This window comes from Varroa jacobsoni, unplaced genomic scaffold (genome assembly GCF_002532875.2).
Source record: "Varroa jacobsoni isolate VJ856 unplaced genomic scaffold, vjacob_1.0 scaffold_1424, whole genome shotgun sequence".
Lineage (NCBI taxonomy): Eukaryota > Metazoa > Arthropoda > Arachnida > Mesostigmata > Varroidae > Varroa > Varroa jacobsoni.
In genome coordinates, this window is record NW_019214326.1 from 239,138 (window position 1) to 253,432 (window position 14,295).

Consider the following 14,295-nt stretch of genomic DNA (forward strand, 5'->3'; position numbering starts at 1 on the left):
TTTTTTTTCGTGGTACAGATTCGTAACGAATTTGCGGTAACGATGTTGATATAAGAGCTCATTTAACTCTAGCGCCACCTATTTATTCCAGTCGTTCCGATATTTTTCGCACTTGATTACAGAACAGGTTCGAACATGTTTACGCGCGGTCCAACCTCCGCTTGCACCTTTCGGTTACAGCTTTCGATCTGCTTACTTTGTTTACATCTCGTTTAGAAAATTTTATTATCTCGCATTGCTTTCACGATGTTTTATTTTTAATTATACAAGTTTTTTTCTTTAAAGAAACGAAGTTTTTCGAATAATTCGATTCACCTACATCTGTGGTTTCATCAATCTGGCGCTGCTGTTTTGTTGCAGGAGTATCGCCTCGGGCAACTTCTTTGGTATATTATTATTATTTTAGGCATCGTGAATAGAATATTTTGGGTTGATTCGTACTCAATAGTTACTATAGCTATAGTTACTTACATTATACGAGAGGTAGCGCCTGCCACACGGCTGATACTCTAGGAAATCCCATTTATCTCTAGTCATTTGTTAAGCTTGCTCTACAAACTGACTTGGCTGTATTCATTTAAATCTTTGCATTTATTAGCGCATTTACTTAGAGGAAGCAACGTAATTTGCAACAACGACATTGGCTAATGAGCCTACAAGTAAGCCAAATAAAAGTAACATGAGGAAATATTTTAACCAACCATTAAAGAACCTATAAAAACGTGTTGAAATACAATTGTCGTCGTTTTCACGAACCTAGATCGTCTAAAGCTCCATCGCCTTTGTCGTACCTTCGTCGGTCTCACTGTGACAATGAGAGTCTAACAAGCGGCTCTATTGGGGAAAAGCTTATTGCTAGGCCACGAAAAGCGTCCATAGGATAAGTAACGCTCCTACTGTTGGGTAGCCGAACACGTCCAGTTTACCGATGGCAACTCCAAATGTTTCGTGTCCTTTGATTCGGCCACCGCGTGTCGGTGAGGGGCACCCCTGAAGTATTGAGGTGCTTACAATATTAACAGTAACCAGTCCCAGGCAGAAGTTCTGCAAAACCACTACAAATAAGAATGTGAGACAATTAAACAGTGTACATAATCCTCTGTCCTTCTCAACAAGATTAAGCTAGTTAGAAACAAAAGCAGTCGTTTTTAATTGGTACTCACGGATATTTGGTAGCTTCTGAGCACCCTCTACCAATACTGTAGTGTGCCGTAGCAGGAGAACGTTAGATAGAAGTAAACCCGAAAGCAGTTCCTGACGCGTTCGAATCTGCCGTCGAGGTATCCATGAACATACCAATGCTATCAAAAGGAGAGATGCTGTCGGTATACATACCGACCACCTGTCAAGAGGTAAGTAGCAAGCAGAAGGCATGACATCTTACGTATTCGTTTTCAATCCACAAAGTATTAATGGGACATTTATTGAAGAGTACCCCCTGAAGAGTCTACTTGATATGACCAATTTCGTCTAGATATAGCCCGTCCACGCTCACCTTTAGTATTTATTATAGGCCTTGACCTCACTGAATGTCCTAAGTAGAAGTTTACAAACTACGCATTCTCAGTAAAATCGAACTCCCAGCAAATAATTATGTAAATCTGTAATTGCCTAGTTCATAAATACCTATAATGAGCGGAAGTCCGTTTTAAACGCATTTCGATGACACCTGTGCCAAGCTCTATAGGGCCATAGTTGTTAAAGTGAGTGTACGCCTGTAAATGAAATATTTTTGTTGCTTTGACCTTTTGAATAGAAATTCAACTTTAGGATAGATGCTTCTTCATTGTTCTTTTCAGATGTGTTGGGGCTCTATTTTTTTTTATAGTTCAACCAGATCATTTTTCCAGAGGTTTTTCTACATTTTTTTTCTCGTCCTGCTTTTTTAATCTTCTCTGAACTTTCATTTTTTTACGACTGATCGTATTCCGACTTAATCTGTATAGTCGTTTCTTGTTCTTTGAGTTATTACTAGTCTGAATTAACTTTACATATGAACTATTACAAATGTTCCTCTTTCTAGCTTTAATTAGCTACAATGTACACCATATAAGGCCCATGTTTTGTATGAGGCGAAGGCCATCTACTAAATACTGATATTTATCTACATCCTTTCAGTTAATGTGTGCTTAGCTCCCATCGTGCATCGAACTTTAAATCCTCTAAATGAGGTAAGGCTTCAACGAGCAACGTTCGCTTAACACTTCCACGACCAGACACACTCTTTTCGAGTGTTTTGATAAAAAGCTAAAGAAATAGGTCTTCATGGCCCGAAAAGTAGAATATATAATCTTCACTAACCTTTCTGTTCACCGACTCACCTTTATGGCATGCACGATCCATTCGCCGTATTGCACAGGGTGACTCTCGGAGACATTGTTCATGACCAAATTTACCAGCTGAAATCGATCATTATCTATTAACGGATGGCCATACAAGAGCCGTAGCCAAATATAATTATTAGGCATCGTAGACTGGGCGTTCCTGCCGCAGCGATAGAAGTTGACGGGTGTGAAACACACGATCCGATACAATGCTTAGATGAAGTGAAATTTATTATTTATTGAATAGCTATTTTCATCGATGTATGCTCATCAAGTTAAGGATAACGTAGTTCTGAACTACTAAATTATGCACAGTGTTGAAAAATTCAAATAAATGTGTACGTTCATCAAACAAAGCATCTTTTGCAGAAATTTGTAATAAAAGAAAGCTAGAAAGTAACTTATATTTCACCTAGCGATGTATAGTATAGTGTTAAAGCTACAGTCTCACTTGAAATAATGAAGGAATCTTTCGAGTCACGGAATAACGAATATTTCGAATTCCCAAACTTTTTTTTTTGATTTTAAAAATTAATTAAGATTAATCTCTGTTGGACTCGGAGACCTAAGAGTGTCTACGTGTAGCGTTAAATCTGAAAAAAACATTTAGTAACGGAGAGTTCAAATGCAGAATTTCTTCGTCACAATTCGATATCCCCACAAAATTTAAGCTTGAAGATATTTCTCCTTAGACTATTTTTTTTTTTTTCTTATAATATTATCAAGTGTTCGAAACAGCGGTTGATAAGTATACCACATGCTTGATACGGTCGAAAAAGTGGCAGAAGTTTTAAAACATTTGGTTCTTCTAAAATTATTTTTTGCGAAGCTTCGGTTATGAAATACTGACGAAGGTACAAAACGTGGTCCTAGCTGATTCAGTATATTTCAGCGTTGTTGTGCGTTTTTATTTGAACATAAAATCTGGGAATTATTCGATTAACGTGGAGGAGTGGGACAAGGGCGTCACTTGGCTACCACTGCAAGGTCATAAGCTGACAGGCTCGTTTTTTTTTTAAAGGAAAAGTTAAGGATCTCATCCGCAAAACGTCCCGAGACTTTCATTAATTTCTATTTTCCACTGAAGTAGTTTTTGGCAAAAAACATGATTATTGATAATTTTTATAAATATTTTATTGAGACCTAATTGTTTCTAGTTTTACGTCCGACACCGCCGTTAACCATTGCATCAGACGGCTGGCTCTCAGCACGAAACAGCGTGTCTATTCGAATCAAGATCGCATCAAGATTCCCAGCATTAACAGGCAAGTATGTCACGGGAACTGTAAATTAACAGTAAATATAAACTCTACTCATCGATCCCGAGACACTTGATTGTGTAGAGAGCATAGTATATTACAGATCATAGCGAAGATGTATTAAGTAATTTCATTATAAAGTAGAAATAATAAGCGTGAAATCTTCATTCCTATTAGATATGTTTAATCATGTGACTTGAGGCATGAAAGATAAATCCTGGCGCTGTCGGACGGGCTTAGCAGCTTCACAAAACCCCTTTGGAACCTAGAAGGCACTAGCCACCCTTCCAAACATTCTGTAGTTACGGTCAATTAATGAGGCAGACCGATGTAGCTACGTTTAAAAAAGACAAGGCTTTTTCTTGACCCTGATATTAATACGAAAAAAAAACTGACTGAAAAAATATATTTTGAATGACGAAGCCGGTTCCCCTTTACCAACTTATATTCCCGCAATATTTTGGCCTTTTTCACAAATTTCAACTAAAAACGGCAAAATAATGCCGCTCAGGAAAATGCTTTCTCCTAGAAATTATATCACTTCCTAAAAGTATGATTTTGATACATTTTAAAACACGCCAAAGATACCGCTTATACTAAAGAGCTACGAATAGCATAGAATGTCCTTATTTTTGGTAAAAATGGCTAGATTTTATTAAATACACCAGGGCAATGAATTTTTTATGCCGCTACACACCCTTGCCGAAAGTCCATGAGGGCGTAAAATAATTCGGCATATCTGCTCGTCGTAAGGAAATGAAGCCAAATCTAAACGGCACAGTGACCTGCAATAATCATAAATAGATGCAAGACCCTAGTTTTATCTATCTCAGTTGTTTATTTAGAATATTAGTAGATTCTGAAGCTGATTGTCAAGTGTCCTTTAGCATGAATTTTTAATGTGTGCCGAAGTAATAAACTGGCAGAATCAACGACTCAGAAAAAAAATTGGCTTAAAAGGGTTGGACGTTCACAGCTGAAGTCATCGGAGAGACGATGAGTTGAAAAGTAGATGTTTTTCTTGTTTCTAACTCCTATTTTCCGAGCAACGAAGATAAATGATCTTTGTTGAATTACTAAATTATTGTATCTGCACATCATTGCCTGTTGCTTTTTTATATTCCCGTTCATATCCACTATCCGTTATTTGTCCAACATCTAATAACTGTAGGTTCTCATAGATGCTTACCGTAATTCAGCAAAAACACAGCGCGACGCGTTTCCTTGATGGTTAATTAACGAGTTGAAGCTCTTCGTTTGTACTTCGTTGGAGCGGCTGCATCATTTAGTCATCTGTTTATTTATTTAGTTTTGACAAGGTTGCCCTTATACATGAGGGCCTGTATGGGATGCTCATTTTTGAGAGGTTCATATTTATGGCCACTAGATAAATGACTGCTTTCGTATAAGGGTCGTAACCAACAAGATTCTGAGACCTGCATTTGACACATATAAAATACGATCTCAAAAATAGATGTCTCTAAGCCTCTTACTGGCTATACGTTATTGCAATACATTTACTGCTAGCCTGGACATATACACAGACACCCTATAAATAATATATTCTTTTACAAATCAATCAAGCGGTAGATACTCGTTTCCTGCAATGATACGTGATATTACATTTATGTAAATTTTATTTTATCTACGTTTATATATATCGAAGCGTCGTGTACGTAATGTTTAACAGCACAGTACAGGCAGAGTCTTTAAACAAACTGATGCTTGCTTTTACTACTTCGTTTTTTCATCATTTTCTAGGTTGAAGTGATGTGTAGCACTATAATGGAAACACCCCGCCACATCCAGAATACATCTAGGCTTCATTTTAGTTAAGTAACGTTGGTTCTCTAGATTGAACCACAAACCGTAATAACCGCACCCATTCAGTAATTATCTTCACTACATACCCTATTGGTCCTTGAATATCTGGCGTCCAAATCATTTCTGGCGTAGCTCGAATTGTACTTATGTTCCCATAGTAGCGCTTTGGCCAGCGAATTCGTGGTTCCTTCCAAAACTGAAAATGTTGTGATAGAGTACAATGTTTAAACAAAGCAGAGGATGTGATATTCGACAAGCTTCGACGGTTAGAGGTTAGCTCGAGGAATATCTGTACCTGCATTGAGCTCACCTGAGTTTTTCTCTTCCGAAGTTGGTTCTTTAAACTTTATTACTTATTAAGCGCTTCTAGTTAAAGAGCTTGGTTCTTTTAGTGACAAATATGTAACCGTTTAAGAATGGAACGATTGCAATAGGTATTGCAGTGGCTAACGTATGAAAAGCCCCATAGAATAGATTATGCGGAGGTCAATAGGCTTGTTTTTCCCAATGAATTCTTTGCAAGATGGTTTGTACTCGGTCAGGAAAGTTATCATGTGTATCATCTGTAGCAATTCCAATTACAGTGGCCCTTCATGTTAGGAAGAAACACTGACTGAGAGAACACAGGCTACCTGCCAACCAAATAGTAGTGTTAGATCTATGGTAAAATGTATGTTTTCTATCTGGAACTTTTGATGGGTTTCCATCCCACTGGAAACATCGTTAAGATCCTTATAAAGTATACTTGAAATCGAGTTGCGTATAGTCAGACCGAGCATAGAAGGGCTGTAGAAATTAGTGTGTGTGTAATCGGGTTCAGTGAACGAATGCCAGTGAGCAGGAATTTGAAATGAACATCCACCGCCTGCAAAAATAACGATTTAATTAGCTCTTATCGTTTTTAAGTCAACTTTTATGATCTACATCATTATAGATAATTAAAGATAAGTAGGCTTTATAATTAATATAAGAAGCAATGTATTCCCATGGTTTCACTAATTTGACCGATGTGTTAGACACCAACACGGTACGTTTCGGCCTCACCTTCGAGTCGTCTGCTACGGGGCGTGCAAGAGGATCATAGACGTTGTTACCGAAATATCGCTCGTTGATTGCGTTAGCCGAAGCAGTTATATTGCGAAAGCGACGCCTAGGCAACAGTCGATAAGGACGTGACACTCCTATAAAGAAAACAGTTGAGAAATGCTTAACGTTTTGCTCAACCCTCGCCTTGAAGTATCCTAAACCTTCCGACTCTGATGTTGTTTTTGAACTTGTAAAACTAGAGAATGCACGAGGTACGCGCACGTAGATCTTGAAGCCACGCAATGTTTATGATTCTTGTGCTACTGTCATTGTGAAAAAACGTTCCGTGAAGCTATACTACTTGTACGTCTCTGGGCGCGTATACAGTTACAATATATATATACAATGTGCATTCTGTTCGGACGCCTCATTACGGATGAATAGCTACGTACACAATTGAACGCATAATTCTACAATACCATTAAGATCTTCATCTCGTCGTGTGGTCTGGAACCTCTTCGTGTTCTTCGAAACAGCTGAGCCATATTTCGCTCGTATGATAGAAATACAGATAAAGTTCAATTTGCAAATTGTTGTAAAAATGAATAGTGTGTTCGGGCAACCGGATGCGGTAGTTCATCCGTGGATGATAGTTAAAAGAAAATGTAATTTTCCAGATTTTTCGAACAAAACTTAGATGACTACAATTTATGGTCTGGTCGTTGAATAAAAAGAGCTTGTTGGTCAGGTGGGGGCAACTCAGCAAACACACACAGAAAGCAGGAAAGTCAATTCTATTTGTGCTCTTTCCACCCAAATCCAAAGAATAAAATACCAAAGGTTTATATCGGAAGGGCCATAACATTATAGCGAACAGACCTTCTTCGGTGTGCTTGATGACGCATGAAAAGAAAGCTCTATTGTGTTTTTTTTATTTATCTTTTTTTTTCTCTCATCTTAAGTTTTCTTATCTTAAAATTATACGCAACAACGTGAGTGTCAATTGCCTAAACTGGATAGCTGAATAATTAAGGAGATACTCTCTTTTTTCTCTCTTTTCCTGCCATTGAGAAGAATTTGAAATAATCGTAAGTTCCCTGTCTTATAACTTCTGTGTTTAGTCTTCATTTCAATAGAAATGACCTACGCCAGCTCCATGACTATGATTGGTTTGTCTTCGACTAAGTTGTTCAGTCTGTTACCCGTGAAACAGATAAACTGAAAAACGCCGATCCCATTAGGACAGGTGGATATCGGTGTGGTCGGCCTCATTAACAACGTCGACAGAAAAAATGGCCTTTGTTTGTGCTGATCTAGGTTAAAGAAAAGAACGGGTGTTTTTAGCAGAGGCTATTCATGTGTGCTACTGCTAACCTCGTGGTCGACGCGTTGATGTGCGAGTGCGTGAATTTATAGTTGTAAACAAAGCTGCTCTAGCTTCACGATGGCATGTGCTTGAATTTGTTGATTCGAGCGTCTTCGGCAGTTCTTCCATTGCTTTGAAATGTAAAGGATTTCCTCAGTCAGAATTAGATCCACGAAGCGTCAAAGGTCTTGAAGCATGACGACTCACGCGTCTGCCTCGCCTCCCGTATACGTCCAATGATACAAATAATCACGCGATAAAAATGTGCGTAATACTTTGCAATAATTCAGATATCACCCCCAGTGTCCTATACTATTATGGAAATTAAAAACGTGTACCAATCTATTATCGGTGACTCCGGTGAATCATTCCGGTTTTCAAATTCGTCATTGCGTCCGAATAACAACTCCTACGAGTCGGAATGAAACTGGGGGGTATTGCGTGTGGAGTACACACCTAGTCCTAGCAGACTTACCAATAGATGTACATATTACCACAAACAGAAGTAAAAGTCGCATGGTACCGCGATATATCCAACGTTATCTATAGAATAAGAACGATCACGTACACATTTCACAAAACAGTGCAAAAAGCCAGCACGATTTCGTCTGTGTATTCGATCCCTATTAGTAAGTTCAACAAAAAAGCAGTTAGAGCCCTGAAGGGTAATAGTGCTAATGACAAGCTGTTCACTCCGATCTACATAGAAGGGTCCTTAACAGTACGTGTAGCATCGCTGTTGTTGGTGGAGGGTAGCCATTGAAGGGCGTATTCGTGAAAGGGCCGATTCGCCTTTGCGACCACCGCTAACCTATTCCACCAATATCATATAGTGGTTCGCCTACCTTTTCCTAGTACATTGAATCAGTCATCGCATCATTAAGGAAAGCTTATAAAACAATTAGCAACCATCGAACGTCTCAGCTCGCTTCCGCTTGGTCACCTCTAGTCAAATATGTTTGTCTTCGGAATTATATAGGCTATTTGTTGTAGGTACAAGTCCTATCAACACGTGGGGGTATTTAAAGAAACAGTTAGCCTTCTGTAGGCAGTATACGAGGACACCGGGTAATTAGCCAGCGACCTCTTTCTAAAGAAACTGAGTAAGGTCGCAGTACTTATGCCTACCTGGGCTATCAAAGGTTTCTGTTAGCCTTTTTATAATTCGTGGGTGTTACACGTACAACACGTTTAGCAATACTACCGTATGACTAAGCTTGTTAACGTAAATGTTAAGCGTGTCGCTCGAATAACAGATCCAGCGTATGATTCCTACTGTTTTTCGCACTAGACTTTCAGAGTTAATCTGGCTTCAATCTGATTAACGTGTAGAACGTGTTTGCTCGGAAAAGAGATGCTTAACATCTGGAAATGGAGGTGAGGCTATGACACAGCTCTAGTGTAGAAGATATGCACAGGGAAAAGGATTTATACATCGAAAGATAACTCGGGCTGACCAAACGGGACAGATAACAATACTGCAGAGACCACAAATGCACGGATGTGCATGTTTCAGGTATTTACTAAGGACTTGCTTCAACTGACGAGGTGTTACACCGCGGCCGCTGAGAATTGATCATTAAGAACGAACGTGAGTACGAATCGAACGACTGCAACGGCTAGCAACATTTTCACCGGATTAAATGTGTGCACGCGGATTGCGAAGGCGCGTACGCACAATGTCCGACCAGATACCCAGATATAGAGGGAAGTAGCTTTTTTTTTGCGTGCTAAGATGTTCGACAACGAAAGCATTATTCAGCGAACACGTCTAGACCTCCAGATGATCTGGATAACATGCTTAAAGAGATCATCTTAAGAAGTGCCCTTAGAAAAGAAGGTACCCTGCAGTGCATGGCCCAGCCATGCATATACGGCTGTAATTGTAATAGCCAATTGTAGTTTAGAAGTAGTTGTTTTGGTGGTTTTTGACTTTAATGTGGTGGTGCCCATCATAATGCGTTTACCTGCAAAAGCAGAATACTCAAGGAAACTGATTGCAAGATTTTGGTATGAGTGACCGCGTATTTATTATATATGCATACCATGACTGTCAATAATGCGACCTGACTGTTGTTCCATACTCCCCCTTAACCCCCTAGCTTTATTCAAACTCTTAATCAGACCAAGGGGTGTAACATGCCTTGCGATGCAATAGGCTGGATGGTTGCTAAGGGAACTGAGAGACGACATACTAACAAATCATTTTGTCTGGAGACTTAGTTCTGAAATAATCCTGAGCCTATCTGTTTGAATAGAATACAACACAATAGTGTTTCATTACGTTTATACATATATATCCTTCGGCCTTGAAGTTTTTGGCTCTAGAGTTCTTTCGAAAACTTCTGCTATAGCCATATATATATATATATATATATATATATATATATATAAACAATTCATTAGAGTAAAAGAAGCTATTTTATATACAAACAAACTGCGTTTCCTTTACGTTATGGGTTTTATTGCCAAATATCCGCTGCTTTTTGGAAATTTGCGGCCATTAGGGCTGTTAATAGAATAGACCTTTTTAGAACTTTTTGGAAATGGGTGTTGTATTGACAGCTCCTATTGACCGTTCCTAGAGCATTCTAAGGCCAGTCTATTGACTTTTTACAGTACGCCAGATGAATCTATCGATCACTCTGACACTTCTGTTCTACCTAACTATGCACCCGCTTAATTCTAATGAACTAATTAACTTCGTATTAACGAGGTCACGCTAGACAGCAGTATAATCTCAATGCTGACAGCGTCCCCCCTCCGACTCCTTTTGTAAGATTTTGTTAGCTCTCGAATTGTCGATGCCCCGAATCTTGCAATCCTCGCGTGTTTATCTCCTGCGAGTCTTTGGAGTGAAAGCTCCGTCGGGTCGTGCAACCCAGTCTTGAAACCCTGCTGTTTTGAGGTTGGCGAGTAGTTTGATAATGTGTTCTTGCTTATCTGTACCCATAATACACTGTATCACTACAAATATTGATATGTTGTTGGTGTTTCTGATTGCACTGTTTGGCACATCTTTCGTAAGTACGCAAGCTACTGAAGCCTGTGCCACGGCGCAGGCAGTCATTTAGATAAAAGTCCTCGTTGATATACTTAATACATATGACAGCGCTTCCGTACAGATTCCGCAGGCGTTATGAAAAGGAAAGGATTAAGATGCCAATGATTTTCTGGCTCCTCTTGTGACTGTCAGCAGTTAAATCAAAAAGTCGTCTCTTTTGGAATTGACAAAAATATCAATAAACCCCAAGAACCCTGTCTATCATGTCTTATCAAATGGTTTAACAGTAGATAATTTAGATTGTTACTTTTTCTAGGAGTAAGCGAACGGCTTTTGGGGTCATTTGCTTTGATCAACTCTCGAAGTTTATGCCACTGAATACGTAGGGCCCCTTCCGGAAGGGGCACTCAGCGTGAGCCACTTTCCATCGATCCGAAGTAAGGTTCAAAAACAGGAAGTTCAGCTGGTGAACGAGCTCATCATAAATATATATGGTTTCCTTCTAGTGGATATTATTATTGAATCATCAGTCTGAAAACCGTTTCTGTTTCCAACACCCGAACACATTACAGGGTCACGAGCAAAAAGCAATTTACTTTTGGCTAATAAATCGTAGATGGCAGTTTATCAGCATTTTCATTTATATTTATTACATAACATAGTGTTAATATTCTGAGACAATACAGAGCAACACCTCGACGCTTTTACAAATACCCCTCCATTCTGTGAAGGGTTATTCTCTCGTAATCAGTGTGCTTGTTTGAATATCAAACAAATGAAATCAAGTCAAGTTCAGTCTATTGCCGTTTATTTAAGAGCTGCTACAAACAACCAGACAAAACTGTGTAAACCTGAGTATTATGGGTTTACGTTGTGCCCTCAAAGACTTACCGACTCTGAAAGTCGCTATTGAAACGCTACGGCAATTTACACGAAACATTCGCGTTGAAGACACCTTATTAACGGGTACTCTTGTCTGCTCTACAATCGCCGCGAATATGGGACATGCATCACGTATTACCAATATGCTTTAAGATCGAAATTCAGAAGAAACACTACCTGCTAGAAATCTTTTTTCAGTCGTCTCTTCGTTAACTACGACGTTATTGATGAGATAATCGATACATTCGTCGTCGACCGCGAGAAACTAAATTAGTACCGAAGAATTTAATTTCGCTATAGGACTTCAGCGACGAAAACCTACTCACGACAGCGAAGTGGAAAATGGCGCGCCTCGTTCAACAAAGTAAATGTATCCGAATACAGGTGGTTGTCAATAGGCTCGTTCATATATTAATTATTTACGAATTTTCAGATGTAACAATACTTCTTTTGAGAAAATTAGAACGTATGAGGTGTCTCGAGAGGGGGCCTGCAGCGTTATAATAAGAGATAGTATGAATTCAAAAGACGACAACAAAAGCACTTCTCGTTAGGTAAAATAACAGGTTGCAGAAAGTCAGCATTTTTGTTTCTACTTATGTGCGACACGCCGCAATTCTGAATTTCTTTATCATAGCGGAAAGCATCAAGCTGGTACTTCCACATAATCGAAATCTCCTTCCATTCAGTACAGAGGAGTCGTCTTTTTGTCTCCGCTAGTATCACTACTAAGCAGTTATTTCGTAGCTGACTTCAAAGTCCGAGACAATAATCCGAGCGGTGCCTTCCGCTGCAGTCAACAGGCACGGAGAATTGACCTCATATTTAAAGCTGAGTAAGCCTGAACTCTATACCTATTCAGTTTTAAGTTAACACTGAGTGTAGGTTAAAGGCGTAGTTATGATATGTCTGTTTCTGAAATACAGAGGGAATGTGGCGTAGTTTGGATTAAAAATTGAGCATAGACACGGTTCGATTTGTGCTGGGAACGAATCGTTTGAATCAATGCTTAGTAAGGCAGCACCCAATTCAAAAAGCATAATAAATTTATCTTGATAATAATCAACTAATTTTTACATTTTTCTCGGTGCCAACTATCTGTAACAATAGCAGCAGATAAATGTAATACCAGACAATGGTGCGCACGATCCCTTGCACTAACCAATACGCACAAATCTCCTCGCTAATTTGCCCTCACTAAGTTCCTGATAAGTTCTTAAGAAGCCTAATGGGCATAAGCTAGCCAATAGGTACTGGATTTTTCTCAACAGAGAGTTGATTATCTTCAAACCGAGAATGGATGGCCAGATAGAAATGATGTGGGTAATTACCGCTTTGCCGGACGGCTCCTGAAAAGTGTATGGAGAATTATATTACATTGTTCTGAGGCTGGATCTTTGCTTCGCAGCCGCCGAAGAACACTTTCTTTTATGGTAAAAATATATACATATATATACAGGGAATTCTGAGCAAAATTTTCAAATCGGTTCACTATTTTGTATTGGTCCAACGTAAGAGCATACTCGTTCTGTGATCGGATAATGCCCTGTAAAAAATACCACCTTTAACCTGTTTTTGTAAAAGGTAAGCTACTAGAGCGCCCTCTAAATGACAGCCTTTGCAAATGAAACATAAAGGCAGATCGTCATTTATGCACAGAGGTACCAGTGCGTACGTAAGATGCGTGGGCATATCTCAATCGCAAATGACATGGTAACATTCAGGTCCTCAGGCGTTAACTACCAGCTCCACCAGGACTTTACTGTCATCCCACTAATTTATGCTCGCTCATCATTCGCCTCCAGCTTGTCACCATATGACAGCGCCCTTTGGAAATGTTAGCCTTTTTTTCTGTCTAATCTTGATTCTTGCAGAAATTATACGAGAGCTCGCTTCCCGGTATGACCGAATTTTTCCTTTCGTTGTGGGTCGCGGGTGACACTCTCAGCATACTTCGTTTTTTTACTCATTTTTGCTTAAATACGCCTATAAAAAAACTACAGACGAATTCAGACATTGTCATTAGTAATAGCGTGAAAGTGGCTCCACCGGAAGGGCAGACTGCATTCCGACCGTGAAGTACTGCATGTGTGTGTACGCAATCTCAGTTCTCGATGGTGAAATGTACGAGTTCCGCCCTACCGACAGCGAATGAAGAGCCATCATTCACCGAAGTGAACACGACTGTCGTTGAGGGCAGTGTCTTTAAATCATTTGGAAGAGTAGATCGAGCTGCTCAACGCTTGGTTCAGTGAGACATGAAACTGACCGGTCAGTGTCTGACGTTAGTTTAACGCCTGGTGAATGGACTTCATTAGAGCCAGTCTTGAAAAGTATAAATGATAATCGATTGATTTTTATGAAGTAGGATTTACAACGCGAGCTCACCATAAGATTACATGCATACGAGAAGAAGAAAACGCGCTTCAGTGAAGCAAATCTCATACATCGGCTTTAAAAGTATCACATGGTAGAGCAGGTACGCGTAACCATGAACCTTTCTCTAGCTCGTCCAACCGATAAACTCTCGAGCACTAGGCTCATCAGACGAAAACAGTCTCGACGATTGACACAAATCCTAAGTCAAATCTTAAGGGTGACAGAAGCAGT

General features: G+C 39.4%; 1 protein-coding gene and 1 long non-coding RNA gene across 4 annotated transcripts; one reads left to right on the forward strand and one right to left on the reverse strand.

The window, feature by feature from the left end:
- Positions 1-572: 572 nt before the first annotated feature.
- On the reverse strand, positions 573-8,503 carry LOC111269923 (acetylcholine receptor subunit epsilon). Of its 2 annotated transcripts, XM_022849848.2 has the most exons (11): positions 8,275-8,503; positions 7,808-7,930; positions 6,452-6,588; positions 6,180-6,272; positions 5,494-5,603; positions 4,773-4,859; positions 4,281-4,368; positions 2,322-2,399; positions 1,627-1,715; positions 1,164-1,342; positions 573-1,055 (listed from the first exon to the last, which is right to left on the reverse strand). In XM_022849848.2, exons 1-11 carry the CDS (start codon positions 8,315-8,317, stop codon positions 856-858), a joined length of 1,227 nt encoding a protein of 408 aa, XP_022705583.1. In that variant the 5' UTR covers positions 8,318-8,503; the 3' UTR covers positions 573-855. The 2 variants fall into 2 exon arrangements, with proteins under 2 accessions (XP_022705583.1, XP_022705584.1); XM_022849849.2 differs by lacking the exon at positions 7,808-7,930.
- Positions 8,504-9,098: 595 nt separating this feature from the next.
- LOC147752190 (uncharacterized) lies at positions 9,099-11,428 on the forward strand. Of its 2 annotated transcripts, XR_015314729.1 has the most exons (3): positions 9,121-9,176; positions 9,316-9,390; positions 11,120-11,428. It is a non-coding gene; the product is annotated as an uncharacterized LOC147752190 (long non-coding RNA). The 2 variants fall into 2 exon arrangements; XR_015314728.1 differs by having other exon boundaries at positions 9,099-9,390.
- The last annotated feature ends 2,867 nt before the right edge of the window (positions 11,429-14,295 follow it).